This window comes from Poecilia reticulata, chromosome 2, assembly GCF_904066995.2.
Source record: "Poecilia reticulata chromosome 2, P_reticulata-male-v2, whole genome shotgun sequence".
Lineage (NCBI taxonomy): Eukaryota > Metazoa > Chordata > Actinopteri > Cyprinodontiformes > Poeciliidae > Poecilia > Poecilia reticulata.
In genome coordinates this window covers 4,162,513-4,175,622 of record NC_088831.1, presented here as the reverse complement: position 1 = coordinate 4,175,622, position 13,110 = coordinate 4,162,513, and the positions used below count along the sequence as shown (strand labels likewise).

Below are 13,110 nucleotides of genomic sequence, written 5' to 3'. Positions count from 1 at the left end.
TCGAGCTGCATTTGAACACTCCACCCCCACTCAGCTCCTTCAGACTAGCCAGCATCAATTAGCAAACACATGGAACATCTGCTGTGGTCAGTGTAGGAGCTACTTCTCAGTGCAACGCTGGTAAAAAAAACTTTCTTAAAGGGTTAATAGAGGAGCCACGTTGAGATGACTTCCTGAAGGCGGAGCTTAAGAAAGAGCAGGAGTTTTTAAAGAGACAGATACCCAATTTCAAGGCGTCAAATTTCTTTGAAGTCATATTTGAGATGTGCAGCATTTTTATAACAACTGAAGTTCACTTTAAATCTAACTCAATTGTTTGAGATGAATCTATCAGCTGTAGCGCAGCTGCTACAAATGGAGCTTATTTTGGCGTCTGTTTTGCTCCATCTGCAGAATTGTCACGAAACATGCGACAATTCTCTGCTCTGGTTCTATTCTCTCGCGTCCTGTGGAAACGTCCTTGACAAATTCACAGAATTTCTACCAACCGGGCTTCTGGAAAGCCACCGGGGGGGAACGAGAACTCCAGCGAAATGATTCAGGTCTCGGTGGAAGTGAGGGAAGTGAAGGCAGTAAACAAGCTTTAGTCACAGAGCTGAGGAAGTGTTTGCTACCAGCACACAAGAATGGATGGATCAAGAGTTCAATGGCGATGGTATTCTTAGAAACAGGAAGCCTGCAATGCATCCACAGCTCCGATTTCCATCATCAGATGGTGTTGTGATTGAGAAACAACAAAATGCAAAGTACAGCCCGAATCCTCCAAATTCTTAAATCGGCACTTTTCTGCTTCCTCCCCGCAATAAAACAGGAAATATGTGCCATCAAACTTTATGGGATACTAAACCATCTGTCATGCAGCTGCAAGGAGAAACAAGCAAAAACGTAGAGGTACAAAGCATATAACTGTTCTGCACAAAAAAGAAAAAAAAAGAGCATGACGGTTTCATAGTTGTTGTTTCCAAGAATCACAGAAACCAGAGTCCTATCTGGAATCGAGCTGTCTGAATATAGAAAGCCTTACGGTCACACACAGCTGCACACGTGCTTTTGATCAGGTCGCATATCCACAGCCGTTCCAGCCTGTCTACGGATCGAACTCGACAAACGACGGCACGAAAGTATAGATATAGAACTTTTCCTGTGGGACTTCCTAATTGTACTCGTTTGCCTTCTGGACGCGGAACAGACAGTAACCCGCCCTGCTTTGTCTGGAAACAATATTCATTAGAGCGAGAAATATTTGTCTGAGGTCAGACGAGGAAATTCCTCCCTCAATTAGATATGTGGGAAAGGCAACAACGTAATTTGTTCTTTAGGAAAGAAAATGGGGGTAAAAGAAGAAAAAAAAGGGGGGCTGCAAAAGAAAGTCAAAATGTTTTCAAATCAACACGTCTTTATTTACAGTATTATTACTTCAGTAGGAACAAAATCTCTTGGTAGTTTAAATACTGTTATAAAAACAACAAAAATGGTTGCTTTAAGAACATGACCTGACTAAACAAGGTGAGCTTGATTAAATACGGAAATATAACAATTTTATATTGTATATTTTCACAGGAAGACATTGAGAAAAAGTCAACACTGCCAGTAAGAAAGTAAAACACGAATCAAAGACATGCTAACAGTAAGTAACCTAATATTAGCATTAGGTTACTTAATGTAACCTAATGGGTTTATGTTCCGCTAAGCACATATCAATGAATTGTTTTAGGGTCTACGCTTCTTTGGAGAATTTTAAACTGGCACTTGCTAAAGGAAGCAGGTGCTCCCTTTAACGGAAACCGGTCAAGAAAAAAGTTGGTGTTGTAAAGGGCAAAAATCACGAAAGATTTATTTCACTACTTGAAATTGTCACACGTGGTTCATTTTCGTACTAGAAAATCACACTTTTTCATTGTGGCTTCACGACAAAGGGGAAAAAACCAAACCAATGTTTACCACAGCCGGACTCTCCAAACAGCTGCCAGGTGACTTGAGTTGAAGTCACAGACTGTAGTGTCAAATTCTGGAATGTAAAATTTGGACTTTGAAAGCTTAATTTAAACTCAGCTGACTTCAAATTCATCATGGCTGCTGCACACAAACATTCTGAAATGCGCCAGAATAACCTCTTCATTGGCGTCATTAAACCATTTTACAACAAAACTGTCCCCATATTTAAAAAAATATTGCTTAGACTTCTAATGGCTGAAGAGAAATTCACTGTGTTGCCAACAGTAGTAATTCTTGTCACAGTACAACAATCGGCAAACCCTCAAGGGATTTGGAGTCAGAACCAAAACCAAGCTTTAGCTTTCCCAGTTTCGACTACCGAGGTTACTCCAAAATATGGAATATGAGCATCTTGGGTTAAATGCAGAAAAACAGTTGATGTGGCAGATTGTGCCTCAAACAGTTTAAATCAGACGTTATACTTTTCACTGCAAGACATTGTGTTCGTAGCTTCCCATCAATAAACTTTACAAATATCACATCACGTGCCTCGACGTGCTGTGTTGATAATCAAACACACCTCTCTCGTTTCTCCAGCATTTAGAATTGTGTACATAAATGAAAATACAGTTAAGCCAAATCAAATGCATGAAATGCAAACGGTGAGCAGAAGCCAAAGGAGTGAAACATAAAAAAAAAATTCAGCAACATCTTAAGTTTAGCTTTATGCAATTAGTCATATATAAATCCCACATAGATTGACATGAGAAAATCCACTCGGTTGCCATTTTCTTCGTTTCGACATTTATCTCAACTTTTCACTATTCTCCCACAGAAATAGTAGACAGTGTAGTGAAAATAATCACTGTTTCTTGGCACTGATTTGACTCCTTTCTGCTTCAGTGTTTTCAACACTAAGAGCTGATACTCCAAAAGTCAAGTCTGGTGAAATACGTAAAGAAGACAATCCAACCTGCTCTCTTAACTTTGCTTTTTTCTGCATGTCCGTTTATAAATAAATAAAAAAATCACTTGAATGTCGGCTCTTGTTTCTTCAAATAAGGGCTTTCCGATCTGAATATGTCAGAGTAGCTCTTGCCATTCATGTGCTCAGTGTGGCTCTCGATGCTGTAGCAGCGATGGACTTCGGTGAGCGACGACGCCACGTAATATGCCGAACGGAAGAACTCGGGGTTGGCAAACGTGCCGGCGGACTGCATCCGCAGAAGATTCCACTGTCTCCTGAGAACAGTCTGGACCTGGAGAGAGGGGAGGAGAAACCACGGCGTTCACAGTTTGTCTCGTTTGACTCAGTACGAAACAAGATAACTGAAACTAACACATGATGGAAACATGGCAAAGCAAGTTTTCATGGAAACAGATTTACTCTATGGCACATTATGTTCAACACATTTCTAACCAGTTAAAAACAGATTTTTCATTTTCCTATTTCAAAGCAGAGATTCCTTTTTACAGAAGTGATCATTTATGCTTTGATCTGCCGAATTATTACTTCTTCAGATTTTACCGGCTACTTTTATTATTAGTATAACTCACTCTAGCCAGCAATAAAGTAAACTAAACAAATTTGAAATTATTTTGAATTTGGGATTAGTGATTGTAGACAAATATGCTAAGTTAATGGCATTGGGTATTGGTTTAGTATAACAGAAATAAAGGATATTATAAAGTAAAAAAAATGAAAGCAAAGTGGAAAAACATTATGGGTAGAAGAAAGGAAAGGACGGTGGTTTTGTTAAATTTTGAAAATTGGAGAAATAAGAACAGAAATGAGCAGGAGAAAATAGATAATTATTTCACTACTTGATATTGAACACACTGGATTGAATAGTACATCACTTTTCATAGGGAAACATCAGTCAGGGAATTGTTATTGTGTGGAAGATGAGATAATAAAACATTACAGGAATCAGCAGATTCAGGAAAATTTTTTTTTAAGAATCTAAGTATTTTGAAAATGAAATTGCTGATTTATTTCAGAAATATTCAGAAAGCAGATGACATTGGGCTAAATATGATTTTTTTTTAAAACAGTGCAAGTTGTTTTTTTTTCTTTTTCTTTTCTTTTTGTCATGCTATCTACAATCCTTAGCGTTTGTTAGCGGCAGTGCAAAACTACCTTTTTTTCCAATTACCAATGAAAATCAAGAAGAAGAAGCTGCTAAACTGTTTAGCATGAGAATCTTTGCAGTTTAAGACGGAAAGAGTACTGGATATAAATTTGTAACAAATCGTTGTGTCGATAGTTTTGCTGTTTATCAGCCCACGTATGAGCTGCAACTAGTTGAAGTGAGTAAACACACCGGAGTTTGAGTTTTCTGCCGACTTTACAGAGCACTGTTGGCGCTACCTCGCTAGCTAGCCTCGTTAGCTCATAATTGATATCGGTTCCCTGAATTGTCATCTTGTTCTGTTTACAACTGAAGGTAATTTCTAAAATATAGTATGTGTTTACTGTATCCATGTGAAATTTCATATTACTGTGGTTGAAGCATAAAAACATGCCTTGTAATGTTATCTAGTTTCCCACCGGTTTTGACAGAGCCACCATACTGTTGTCCCCATCGTGTCACATTGAGGTCGTGTGGGGTTCTACAGGAGTATGGGGTACCGGGCCCTTTGATACGGGCTGTCCGGTCCTTGTATGACCGGTGTCAGAGAGTGACAACTAGCATGCAGTCAATGGAATGACATTGAATTGACAGTGACTTGAAATTGAAAATGTCAGAAAAAAAGAGCAAAGAAAGAAAAACAGACAAGCAGTTGGAAAAATGAATACAGTTGAAATAACTGAAGAACCATCTTCTCCAAGCGTAGGAAAAAGCATCAGAAATTATTATGAAGCTTTACTTTTTTCAGCCGAACTTAAAACCTGCATATTTACAGTAGGCTATTTAAGATTTAAAGTTTTGCAGAGTGGATTTGGTTAGGTTTAATTAGAACTGAATTAATTGTAGCGCATAAACTGGAAAAGCAAAAAAATAGTAAATAGAGAGTTTGTTTTGGAGTTAAGGTCACTACTCACTTCCCCGTTGAAGAAGCAGAATATCGTAGAAACCAAGAGACCCTAAATGTCAATCGAAAGATTAGATTAAAATAAGACTAGATGATATCAAGTCATACTTCATGAAATAAGGTGTAAAACAATCTAGTGCATTCTTTTGGCGCTGACCTGGTAATGCATGAGGATGTTCATGATGTATAAGTAAATCTCCGAGATCCAGTGGTCGTGGGGCTTGTACGCCAGCAGGACGTACTGGATGCCCAGCAGGGGGATGAGGATGAGGGTGGCCCTCACCGCCCTCATGTACAGGCTGGATTCAGCCTGATGCGTGACGCGCAGTTTGGTGATGATGACCCGAATGATGTTCAGAAGGAAGAAGAAATTCACCTGTCAACGAGGAAATTCACATACGACATCAGCAATGGATCAAGAGCGTAACACGGAGACGGATTTTAGCTTCAAATACCTGCCAGGTTAGACTATCACGAGAGTAGAGTGGTGTGTTTCATGATTTCCTGCTTTTTTATGTTAGTCACACATGTTTGTTTCAGAATATCAAACTACTTTAAATATTAGTCAAGTAAACACAAAATACACTTTTGAAATGAAGAAGCTTAAAAAACATCTGAACCTACAAGGGCCAGGGCAATTGATCCCAACCCCGATCCCAATATTGTGGTTTTGAGGGATTTATATATAAAAAAAACACAAAACAAAACAAAGGCACACTCTTGTTTGTACAGAAAACTGTTGAACTAAGTTACTGTAGCACTTTTTAGTACCACACAAAAAGTGCTGCAGTACTTTTTTTGAGGTACTATGAGATTATCTGCCTCTTACTGTACAGGGTTTCCCCCAGTATAAGCATGGCGGGCCACCAGACTTTACTTGATCCCTCACCAGGCGTTCATAATTATGAAGTGATATTTTCAAATTTCAATTCAAAGACACGGCAGGCCGCTGGATGAATGACTGCCCGAGCGCTAACTACCGGGCTTAGGAAGTTTTCTGGGGGAAACTTTACTGTACTGTCATGACATAGTGACACTTTTAAGAAATATGTAAAACACATATGCTTTATAAACGTTACATATTGCATCTTTAAAGCTTTTTACACATCAGAAAAAAATCTTAATCAGCCTTAAGGAACAAAAAAAAGTCTTTTTACCGAAACATTTGGCTTATCCAATAAAAACTCTCACCACTAACGCGGCGCAGATGGGAGCATGGATAATGTACAGCAGGGACGTAGCCGAACTGACCCAGCATCTGCAAACGCACCAAACAGACGGCCAGTTAACAAAACACTCGACATATAACACTTGATTGGTAAGCACAAATCAGAAACACTCACTTGTCGTTGTAGTAGCAGGTGCGTGCGATTGAATATATAACAGCCGGCACAAGGGGAAAACCTGTGGGACATTTGAACTTTAGCAACTCTGACATGCAGTTTTAATTGTATATATTTGTTTGAAGTAAAGGTCTTCTTTACTAACCCCATCCGAGAAGATAATACCACATGAGATGTTGTTTCTCGGCGAACACCGCCACGACAATCAGAGTGTGTAGGTAAATGCCCTCACACAGCATCCAGAAGTAGTTGCAGCTCATGATGTACATTTGAACGAACGCGAGAATCTTGCAGCTGCCCTGTACAGGAAAAGACCAGAGACTCGATTACAGTTCCGCGATTTGACAAACAAAACACGTTTTTGTTCGATCATAAGTCAGAAATCCGTCCGACCTGGCTGCTGAGTGAATCCTCCTTATTTATGCAGAACCATGTCACAGTAATCACTGAGTTTAAGACAAAGGAAAGGAAAAGGTTTTTGTGAAGAGTTATCCTCTCGCAGCTCAAAGTTCTGAGGAAACCAGAAAGGAGATTTTAGGCACATTTTGTCCCAAGCGTCAATAGTGAGTTTATTCCCGATTGAAGGCAACTTACTTGAAATAGAAGAAGATTCCTAAGGAAACGAGGAGCGATATGAGCGACAGTCCATGACCAATCATGATCAAGTAGAAGTGGGTCATTGCTGTAGACTGAAAGAAGGTGGGATGAGATTAACATAGCGACACTCAGCTCACTCTTTTTGAGAGTGTGTGTGTTTCTTACCGTCCAGTTAGTTTCATTGGGTTTGCAGCTGGTGAAGTCTGTCCACGTTCTGTTGCTATCCGGGTGTCGCGCCCACTCGCCGGTCTCTGTGCAGACTTTTATTGCTATTGCTGTGCAAGAAATGTGACACAACTTTTTCACTTGTTGACAGTGTACGAAAAGTTTCCCCTGAAAACGTCCCAAGCCCGGTAGTTTAGCGCCGGAGCAGTCATTCATCCAGCAGCCGCCGTGTTTTTGAGTAAAAGGAAAAATGTTTAAAGTTAAAGTTGGCAGGAATTTTAAAATACCACTTGATAATTATATGTAATTGAAAGATTGGAAGATGAATACCTAAAGTATGAAAAAATGCAAAGATTTTAAAAAGACTTAAATAAATAAGTAATGCTTAGCCCGGTGGAGGCACAAGTAAAGCCTGGTGGCCCGCCAGGCTTAAAATACACCGGGGGGAAACCTCTGTACAGTGTTGATTTTAGGAGGGTTTAGATTCTATTATTGTTAGTAATTTTTGGGGGGTCTGTTTTGTAAATATAGGAGCCTCAAGAAATATTTCCTGTATACAGGATCATGTATTAAATCCAAGCCAACAGTTGATTACTTAATTAGGATGCAACAAGTTAATAGTTTCGATTATGTTTTTTAAGACTCCTTAGCATAGTTGTGTTTGTTGTCAAGTATATGTCATACTACTGAATTTCATATTATTGAATTTCCTGTCAACTTTTGACATTTCACAACACAAAAACCAGGCGAGCCGTTTACTATCGATTATTATTGATTATTCGATCAGTCTTAATTTTTCATAACTTTTCCCTCAATCTGAAAATGTGCGTTTCCTACAGGACCAGAGAAATTCACCTCGTGTGTCAAAATCCTTGAAGTAGTCTGGACAGTTCTGCTCTGTCGTTCCAGGTTCAGTGTCTTCCCAGCACAACCATCCATCCCATGTTGCATTGCAGTAATTTACTGCACTCCCGGAAAAGGAAAAAAAGCATAGTTTTAAATATCCATTTTTCACATAAATGTACAAATGCTTTCCTTTAGAAAGTCGTCCTTTATCGAAGAGGCTTTTTAAACCCGACGCCTTCCCAAAAGCAGCGTTTCCATCGCTCACCATTGCTGCTAATTTTGCGATTAGATTCTCTTGCAATCCTTTGGAAGCAGCGGAACTGGGACATGGCGATCCGCTGGATCATGTGTTCCAGGTGAGTCTCGTTGCCTTTGTCATCGTCGGTCGTCGCCTGGACCAACAGCTACGATTAAGGAAACGGACATGTTAAAACAAAATGTCTGGATAATACCGTACAACCTAAGTAGCATATTTTCCCTTTGAACTGGGCAGTTCTGAGAACCTAAAACATTTTTATAAAATGTATTCAGAAAAGATATATATATATATATATATATATATATATTTAGGAGCCATAATAACCTAATTTTCGGTACATAAATTTACTGTTTGTAAAATTGAAAGCAAATATCAGAAGAATGTAAAACACTAGCGATACGAGGTACAGACGTAAAGCGGTGTTTGTGAAAACACGTCAGACACGACTGACGTAAATCAGTATCGTCTCACCAAAAAAGCTAAAATGTTCAGACATGATCGTCGCAGTGTTTGTCCTCCAAGCTTGCATAATATTAATTTAAGAATTTGTCAAAGTTGATGTAGATGCTGATGGCTGCAGGCAGGAAAGGTTTCCCGTAGCAGTCTGTATTCCAGCAAATTTGGTGAAGCCTCTGACTAAACCTGAAACATTTAAGTTGTCTTTGCGTTTGAAGAAATGTGAGGTGTTTCAAATTTTCCGTTTCCACAGGACTCGACTACAGTAAATGAAGCGTTTAGTTCTTTAGATGAAAAGATTTTATATAAATAACGCATACTATTTAGAAAAAGAATAAACATTTTTTATTATTTTCTTATTGTTCTAGAATTGATATTATACATTATGTTTATTTGTTTCTACTGAAACGATAAAATGTAACTACCTTGTGGAAGGAGAGCAGCGCCAGCAGCAACACGATGTGTCTCAGATCCATCTGAGCTCCGATTCTCTGAGGAAAGAGAAAAACAAACGTTCTTTACCACTAAAAACCGATACAGCTATAATGAAATGAGGGTTTCCCCCACTAACAGCTTCTTTTGGGGTTATTTTTAGTCGATCCAGAGGAACAGATAAAAATGTTCACACTTTTGCAAATAGTTTGTCCCTGGAGTTTGCAAATAAAAGTTCTTCCTGAGCAGCTGCTGCGTCGATCCAGTGTGTTGGCACAAGCTTCTTCAGGCCCAATTTGTTTTATTCTTTCCTGCAATATTCTCTGCCTCTGTTTTCTCCAGGTGTAAAAATCACAATAGATAACATTTATATTCATCAGAAATCACATAAACATAGCAAGTGGAGCTTTAAACGTAAAAGGAGCTCTGGGCTTTTTTTGTTCTGGATGTCAGGGTCACGGATTTAACCTTTGCTTCCTCCGTTCCCCTCGGCTTCCTTCCCGCGTGGAGCGTTATGCCTGGTGAGCAAGTTTAACCGGAGGTTTAGTCAAAACATTGAGCATGTAAAATGTAACGGGAGCAGCATCGACTGCGGTAGACGTCAGAAAACCTTGTGGTCATAAAGCCACACAGACACACAGGTTAACAAAATTCCTTTTTTATTCTTTCACATCGGCAGGGTTTCACGCTGTAGTGCAGCTGATAGAAACTTGTCTACATGTGTTCAACACCAGGTCAGCTGTAATTAAAGAAGGATGCGCTGCTGATGAGTGAATGGCGACTATTCCTTCTGTGAGGTCATTGCTATGGTCTTTCTCCATAAAATCCTGGTAGAGATCAACTTTATCACATCCATATGTTACGTTTTACACAGTTGTCTGAAAAAAATTATGCTTTTCATCGTTTTTAGAATACTATAGGAAATGTTCATGGGAATTAGATATAATTAATGAGTAGTTATTTAGGCTAAAAAGAATATAGTGTAAATTGGTCGACTGGTCTGAGCATAGTTAGTTAGTTAGAGGTCCACTATTACACCGAATACATTTTTGTCATGTTTGTGGAGATAAGAGTATCTCCTGCTTGTAGAATCATCTAAACAGCCGGCCGTTCTGCCGGTGTCTGCAAAACTGCCTGCTTTAAAAACTACAGTAAATTGTTGTCGCAATTTATTTTACCAGCAAGACCAAGAATAGCAAAGGCCCTAAACCTGGCAACGCAAGCGGAGCTTTTCTCACTTCATTCAAAACGTGAATAAACAGCAACACATCCAGTCAGAGAGAACGGACGTGCATGGCTTCATTTGATCTTTTATCTTTTTGCATCGTCCCTGTGACGTCGCCAAAGAAAGTTTTAGTTTGCACAGATCAGTTTAGGAAGGATTCCTCTGAAAACTGCCAACAAAGCAATTACTGAAGTACTTGGACTGAAGGAAGGTTCTGCTCCTAGTTTGTTCCAAATTTGCAGACAACCAGATTTGAGGAGTTGATGTAAACACAGAGTTTATTTTTATTTGCATAATAGTGATGTGGCCCTAAAATGGCGCATTCCTTAATGAGCTCTCATTGAGGTGGAACAATTTAAATATCTGATAATAAGTTTGTATGTTAAAGGAAGTGAGGATGTAGTCAAATATAAATTTTTTGTTAAAAGATACATAATGGTGCAAAGTGAATGAATCCAAAATAAACTTGAGAAAATAATGTTTTTTTTATTTAGTTAATATGTAATGTGGGACAAAAAGTTGTAGAGAGCAATAATTTAGGATTTCCAACTTAAGAGTGAAATGTTCTGTAGGTGTTTCTGTGCAGGTGGAATTGATCTGCATCTACAAGTCGATTTTCCCCATTTAGACCTCAGACATTGAATTTGGGGTACGGATGCAATCGGTTAATGTGAAGTTGATTAATGTCATCAACTCACTAATGATTAATGCATGAGGTGGGAACCTTATGAAAACGCTTTTTTCCAGAGCGTCGACCGTGTTTTTCATAACACACTTGATGTCCATCAACAAAAAAGGACACAAATTCTGTTTAGTCACATTACAATTATATTATTTTTGAACCCTAACAAAACTTTACAATTTGTTGAACAGGAAAACTATGTGAAAAATAATGAACTTAACTGCTATTGATCCTTCCTATATTATGATTTCACTCCATGAAACTCAGTAAGTCATTGTCCAAATCCACTCTGCTTGTTGCGTGCTCCATTTTATTTCATTCTATTCTATGGAAACAATTGGTAGTAGACACAAAATGTTGTGTAGAATCACCATCTGCAACATGTTCAACAATAACCCATCTCTGATTTGTTAAGTGTGACTAAAATGCACGGGTTGCCAGAAAACAGCTGGAGCAGTAAAACCGTCATCTCCCTCCTTTTCACATGTATTAGACTGCAGCATAGAAAACATCATGAAGTTAATTATTTCAACGATCTTCTTACCTTTGCAGAATTGAAATGAAAAAGTCTTCCCAGAGCAAAGAGTAATCCTTAATTTGATGTATTTGCAAGCGGTCGTTGTCCAGTGTGTGTTGAGCAGCGGAGGTTCACTGAGCTGATCTGCTCACAACCTACCGAAGCCGTGTGTGACATCAGAGGGCCGTCCCAGGAGGCAGAGCATTCATAGTCACCACCTTCTACAGTTTAGGGTTTTTTTGGTAGGTTTTGTATGCTACAGTTCAACATGTTTACATTTCAGACCACAGAACAAACAGCCCAGTAAAGACAGACAGCAGTTGGAATAAACACTTTATCAAAGGAATTAGGAAAAGCAGTAATTATCTACACTACAAAGGTTTATAATAGGGTTGAACTTAAATTCGCTAAATGTTTGTTATCGAGTCAGCAACATTATGTTTTAAACAATTTAATGTCCTAAACAATTATTTAAAAAATCTTTTGTTAATGTAGTTACTAGTACCGTTTCATTCAGTGAAGTGAACTTTATCTAGTATTGTACTCTCCCATGGTCATTATTTTATGTGTTGATTGTACTCATCAGAATTGCGCAAGACTAAATTGGATGTAGAGAATTTAGCAAAGATCCAGTTCATATCAGGTTTCTCAGTTTCATTTTTCCCAATTAAAATAAAACATCGTAGCTTTAGCATTTCAAATCATGTGAACAAAGCAACACATGTTATGCTGTCGCATAACTTGATCCAGTGTATTGAAATCAAGTAAGTGGAGTTGTGAAGTTAAAGAAAAGACCTGACTACACATTCAGTATGTGAATGTGTAGTCGCTCCTTCAGTCTGATATACAGTTGGGCATTAGACTGTTGAAAGGGTTTTAAAGTTGATTCAGTGGCACAAAATGTTCAACTTAAAACCGGTAGATTTCATAGGAGGAGAAGGGCACCTCCTTCAGGATGCTCCACCTGCACAAACTACATGAAGCAAAGTTATTAATGTGCCAACAGAGCAGACATCACATGATGTTAGTCCCAGAGTCAAACATACGAGTTGAATGGGGTTCAGCTTAAATTATTTTAGTAATACAAGTACAAGGAAATGTAGTGAATTTGTAAGTCAGTGCTTGATTTCTGTATTGGTAATTATCTATCATTTTCAGAACCAAAAATGTTTATGCACTTTTTGCAATATCTCTGTGACATACCTAACAGTACCATTCTGTTATGGTTCTACTGTTTATGGAATTTAGTAAAAAGGGTCATTGATGAAAGGCTGTATTTTAATCACAGTTTCTTTCTGTTGTAAATGTTTTTCTCGTCAGGATTTCAAGCGAGGCGCCAATGATGGCGTTTCTCCAACGGTTGATTATCTGGGAGGTGGAACTGGAGACCTGCATCCTGAAATCCCAATTATCTAGGCTTAATAAAACGCTTGATGGTCAGATTCGTTTTGATAATGGTGTAGAAATGAGTTTGACACCTGGTTAGATGTGTCCAACTCTCAACACTCAACAGAGTTTGGTGCAGGTGCAGTAAGTATTCCAAATCAAAAAAAGTTTTTTGGGGAATACTTGACATCTATTCAATGTCAAGTATTGAACATGACATTAAATAGATGT

At 38.5% G+C, this 13,110-nt stretch overlaps 1 protein-coding gene across 2 annotated transcripts; it reads right to left on the bottom strand.

The window, feature by feature from the left end:
- Positions 1 to 1,376: 1,376 nt before the first annotated feature.
- On the bottom strand, positions 1,377 to 11,671 carry calcrlb (calcitonin receptor-like b). Of its 2 annotated transcripts, XR_014090767.1 has the most exons (14): positions 11,521 to 11,671; positions 9,063 to 9,128; positions 8,188 to 8,326; positions 7,932 to 8,039; positions 7,077 to 7,186; positions 6,909 to 7,003; positions 6,708 to 6,825; positions 6,460 to 6,613; positions 6,315 to 6,375; positions 6,163 to 6,229; positions 5,129 to 5,347; positions 4,982 to 5,023; positions 2,390 to 3,194; positions 1,377 to 1,963 (listed from the first exon to the last, which is right to left on the bottom strand). XR_014090767.1 is itself a non-coding variant. In XM_008424103.3 (13 exons), the coding sequence occupies exons 2-13, from the start codon at positions 9,111 to 9,113 to the stop codon at positions 2,964 to 2,966; spliced, it is 1,395 nt and encodes a 464-aa protein (XP_008422325.1). In that variant the 5' UTR covers positions 9,114 to 9,128; positions 11,521 to 11,671; the 3' UTR covers positions 1,377 to 2,963. The 2 variants fall into 2 exon arrangements, 1 of the variants encoding a protein (XP_008422325.1); XM_008424103.3 differs by having other exon boundaries at positions 1,377 to 3,194.
- Between the last annotated feature and the right edge of the window lie 1,439 nt (positions 11,672 to 13,110).

What these genes read in the sequence shown, in the direction of transcription:
- calcrlb (XM_008424103.3), bottom strand. Translation starts at nt 9,113, where the DNA reads ATGGATCTGAGACACATCGTGTTGCTGCTGGCGCTGCTCTCCTTCCAC. An exon ending in CCAATGAAACTAACTGGACG is followed by an intron (nt 7,004 to 7,076) that starts GTAAGAAACACA and finishes ACCTTCTTTCAG; the next exon opens with TCTACAGCAATGACCCACTT. An exon ending in ACCTGCTACTACAACGACAA is followed by an intron (nt 6,230 to 6,314) that starts GTGAGTGTTTCT and finishes GTGCGTTTGCAG; the next exon opens with ATGCTGGGTCAGTTCGGCTA.